Source organism: Cryptotermes secundus, unplaced genomic scaffold, assembly GCF_002891405.2.
Source record: "Cryptotermes secundus unplaced genomic scaffold, Csec_1.0 scaffold468, whole genome shotgun sequence".
NCBI classification, from domain to species: Eukaryota; Metazoa; Arthropoda; class Insecta; order Blattodea; family Kalotermitidae; genus Cryptotermes; species Cryptotermes secundus.
In genome coordinates, this window is record NW_019721526.1 from 2,344,737 (window position 1) to 2,347,390 (window position 2,654).

Genomic DNA, 2,654 nt, shown 5'->3' on the forward strand with positions numbered 1-2,654 from the left:
ATCTCAATGAAAAATCACTGCATCGCAGTTGGAAACATCGGTCGGATAGCGATGTTTGTGGTATAGGTCAAAGTTTATTCTTAGGGCCAAAGTAATTCTATAGGTCTGTATAAATTCAGTTTATGAAACACCGTGTCATTTATTTCTTTGTATGAGATATTTCTGCCGTTATACTTTATATTTATAACGAAGCAATAAAATCATTAAGTATAAAATATAAAGGTAAAGTAAAGTAAAGGTATCCTTGTAACAGGCCTTGGAGGCCCATAGGGTTGTGAGATGTTGAGGTTCCCACATCTTCTAGACAATCGGTTCATAGATGGCGGTGAGATTGTCAGCCTAAGCGCCGGCCGCCCTTTACCCCCAAGAATATTCCTGGTACTCATTTCTGTCAGAGGCTGAGTCGACCCCAGGGCCATACTGCGGCTGGAAGGATTAATGTAGTGGTTAAAAAATTTGTTTATGGATAAACATGTGATACATATTATATCCAACAAATACAGTTTCTAACTTCCGCCTATTTTATTGATGGTTTTTATTGCATTACTGTCCTGTTACTTACTTCAAACATTTGGTATTCATAGTAACCACTTTCCAGCAAGAGGTTAATTTTACCGCATATGTATTGGAAGATAGTTGTTTCGAAAATAAAATACTTAACACGATTAAGAGATAGGTTATATTTCGGGTAATTGATATTAGGCCCTGCCAGTTTTTCCGGTTGCATCGTTTATTACTGATTTTCGCTCCTTATTATGAATTCTTTTTGGACTACTATGATATTCTTATTTCAGTTGGTATTCCTGTGTTAGGCCTGTATTTCTTCGCTAGATTGTATACTTGAAGCACTCTAACTAGAGAAGCAGATTAGTTGAGTTTCTACTAAAGAGAACGCTAAATCTATGTTTCACTCTTCAGTCAACTGTTTATTTTTCTTTTCCTTGGCACTACAGCCCCAGTGGGCCTAGGCCTACCTCCATGAACTTCTCCGTTCACTTCGGTTTTTCTAGATCTTACACATTCGGTAGAACTCCTTGGGCGGGTGATCAGCTCGTCACAAGGCCTCTACCTGTACACAAACACAGAAAAACGCACACACACGAACTAAACATCCATGCCCTGAGTGGGATTCAATCCCTCGATCCCGGTTTCCAAGCGAGTGAAGACAGTACACGCCTTAGATCGCTCGGCTACCGTGACCGGCGTCAGCTGTTTATAGCTGTTAAAATATTTGAGGAATTCCCTTCATCATCTCGTCGCCATTATAGTCCTCGCACCATATCCTGGGCTAATTCATTACCTGTTCACTAATCATTTAATATTATTAACTAAGGTACATTGAAGTGCAGAATTACTAGTAGAATTCTGAATCAAAATTATTTTGAATTTCTATTATTTGCATGCAAGAACGGGGCTATGTCCCTTTGTTCTTCTTTACAGTACAAGCCTGGATCCTGCTTAAATTAACTATCGATCGTTATAAATGATTGGTTACATGTTCACGAGAAGAGTTAAATTGTGAAACTCCGTTAATATTAATTTACGGTAATACTGGAAAAATTGCCCTTACCTTACGACTCTCTTCTGTTGCTGTGCCAGTGTTTCTTGTCACCATAACCGTATTTGTAGAGGCGACATCCAAGCAACCAGCCATTTCACGAGAAACACACATCAGAAAAAAAAAGGTTATATTCCCACACGTGGTATTGTTGCGTGTCACGACTGCCTCACTTTCGTGACGTCAGGTTCCTGTTCCTTCACCGACTGGAGACTTGAACGCACCAAATCGACACGAACAGAGTACTTTCTTCAGTTACATTCAATCAAGTGTACCTGCTATGGCTGAAGTCCAGATATGCTTGTTACTTGCGGAGATACTGTTTGCGTTTACATCAAAGTCAGATATCGTGCGATTATGAAACATGAATCACAAAGTTTAAAGTTTCCGTCAATAAAATATAATGTTATAGAACGAGGTAGCATAAATTTTCCCACGGATGTGTACGCAGCTAGCAAATTATTTTTTTTAACAATGCTAACATTCGCTCCAGGCTTGTTACTTATTGTGCATGAGGAATGGCAAACCGATCAAGAGACGCGCAGGAAACTTGCTTCTACACCTTTACATTGAGGTGTGTAAACGACGACTGACTATTGGTCCTCCGGACCTCCCAGTTTACCCCCTGATCCACCTCTCTCCATTGTCGCAAGGTTGCTCAACCTTGCTGACGTCACAGAAGCACTACCCCTCCGCAGGTATAATGATGCCCAATGAAATAATGGTGGAAGGGCCCCAATAATAGGAATATAGAGACACTTGATAACAGGTAAAATTTAGTATTCGACTAAAGGCATCTAGGAGCCGGTATAGCGACTGGCTATGGGCTGGACGAACGAGGAGTCGGAGTTCGAGTCCCAGTAGGATAAAAAATTCTTTCTTCTCCATGTCGTCCACACCGGCTCTGGGGTCCACCCAGCCTCGTATCCAGTGGGTACCGGGAGCTCCTTCCCCGGGCGTAAAGCGGCCGGACCACTCACCTCCAACTAGTGCCAAGCTAAGAAAATGTGGATCTATACATCCACTCCTCCATATGCCTTCACGGCGTAGTGCTTAATTAGCTGAGCACAGGGACAACTTTACCTTTTACTTTGAA

General features: G+C 41.5%; 1 protein-coding gene across 4 annotated transcripts in view; it reads right to left on the reverse strand.

The window, feature by feature from the left end:
- The window catches only part of LOC111875518 (transcription factor HES-1-A), a 37,974-nt gene that overhangs the window by 4,271 nt on the left and 31,049 nt on the right, over positions 1-2,654 (reverse strand). The window contains exon 1 of one of the 4 annotated variants that reach the window (XM_023871832.2): positions 1,571-2,391. The exons of the other annotated variants lie outside the window; for them this stretch is intronic. Within the exon in view, the coding sequence (XP_023727600.1) occupies positions 1,571-1,672 (102 nt within the window). The 5' untranslated portion in view covers positions 1,673-2,391. Of the gene's footprint in view, positions 1-1,570; positions 2,392-2,654 lie in introns of those variants that run through there. 4 annotated transcript variants of the gene reach the window in all.